The 843-nt window shown below is 35.8% G+C and overlaps 1 protein-coding gene across 1 annotated transcript; it reads left to right on the top strand.

Moving 5' to 3' along the window:
- Positions 1 to 390: 390 nt before the first annotated feature.
- On the top strand, positions 391 to 840 carry LOC108354147 (uncharacterized; the record flags this gene model as incomplete). The annotated part of the gene is made up of 2 exons (XM_017605339.1): positions 391 to 678; positions 743 to 840. Coding segments are annotated over exons 1-2 (342 nt in total), but the record flags the coding sequence as incomplete, so codon positions are not given.
- Positions 841 to 843: the final 3 nt, after the last annotated feature.

Genomic DNA, 843 nt, shown 5'->3' with positions numbered 1-843 from the left:
GAACATATTTTATCAATAAATGAATAAATTTTTCTGCAAACAACTCATGCATGTTTTATTTCACGTGAACCCAGATAGTTGCTTCTCCACACTCAAATGCAATGTAGTTAAAATATATTAAGGAACCTTCATAAAATTAGTACTTTTTTGGGATTTCTAACTTTTGAATATTTTCTTTCCCAAATTTGACTATCTCTGGTGAAAAAAATGTACTGAGCTATAACTTTATATTACATAAAAAATTGTTCATTTAATAAAGATTTCAGGATGGTGCCACTCTTACTGTTTCGAATAGAAAAAAAGTTATAGCCGCTTTTGCGGGCAAAGGACTGAGACACGCTAAAATGTATTTAATAGATTTAAATTTAGGTTACCGACCAATGACATGCTAAATAGTACAAAGGTACATTATTACCTGCTCCTGACATTATTTTATGTTACTTACCGGAATTAGTGAAAGTGGATTTTGTGAAATTGGACCCTTCGAACATTGTGTTATTAATACTATGACAGAGAACACGCAGTATACGTCGCATGAATATGCGGATATTCACCTAATTTACGGTGAAGCTTGCTGTAATGCCAGAGCTGCTCAAAGAATCTATGCAGAGCGAGACCCCAATCGTCGGCACCCGGGTCGTGAAGTATTCGCCCTGACCTATAGAAAAATATATGAAGGTAAGTGATTTTTACACCTTTCTTGTTTGCTTGCTTGTTAACTATAATTTTTCACTTTTTTAAGGTCGCATACCTGGAAGGCGTGGCGGCGAAACAGGACGTCCTGCAACATTAGATGTTGAAGTTGTGTTAGAGGAAGTGGAACTAGATCCATCGACTTCAGTG

The sequence above is a fragment of the Rhagoletis zephyria genome, unplaced genomic scaffold (assembly GCF_001687245.7).
Source record: "Rhagoletis zephyria isolate East Lansing unplaced genomic scaffold, Rhagoletis_zephyria_1.1 Rzeph_scaffold_33712, whole genome shotgun sequence".
NCBI lineage: Eukaryota > Metazoa > Arthropoda > Insecta > Diptera > Tephritidae > Rhagoletis > Rhagoletis zephyria.
This window is presented reverse-complemented; position numbering and strand designations above follow the sequence as displayed.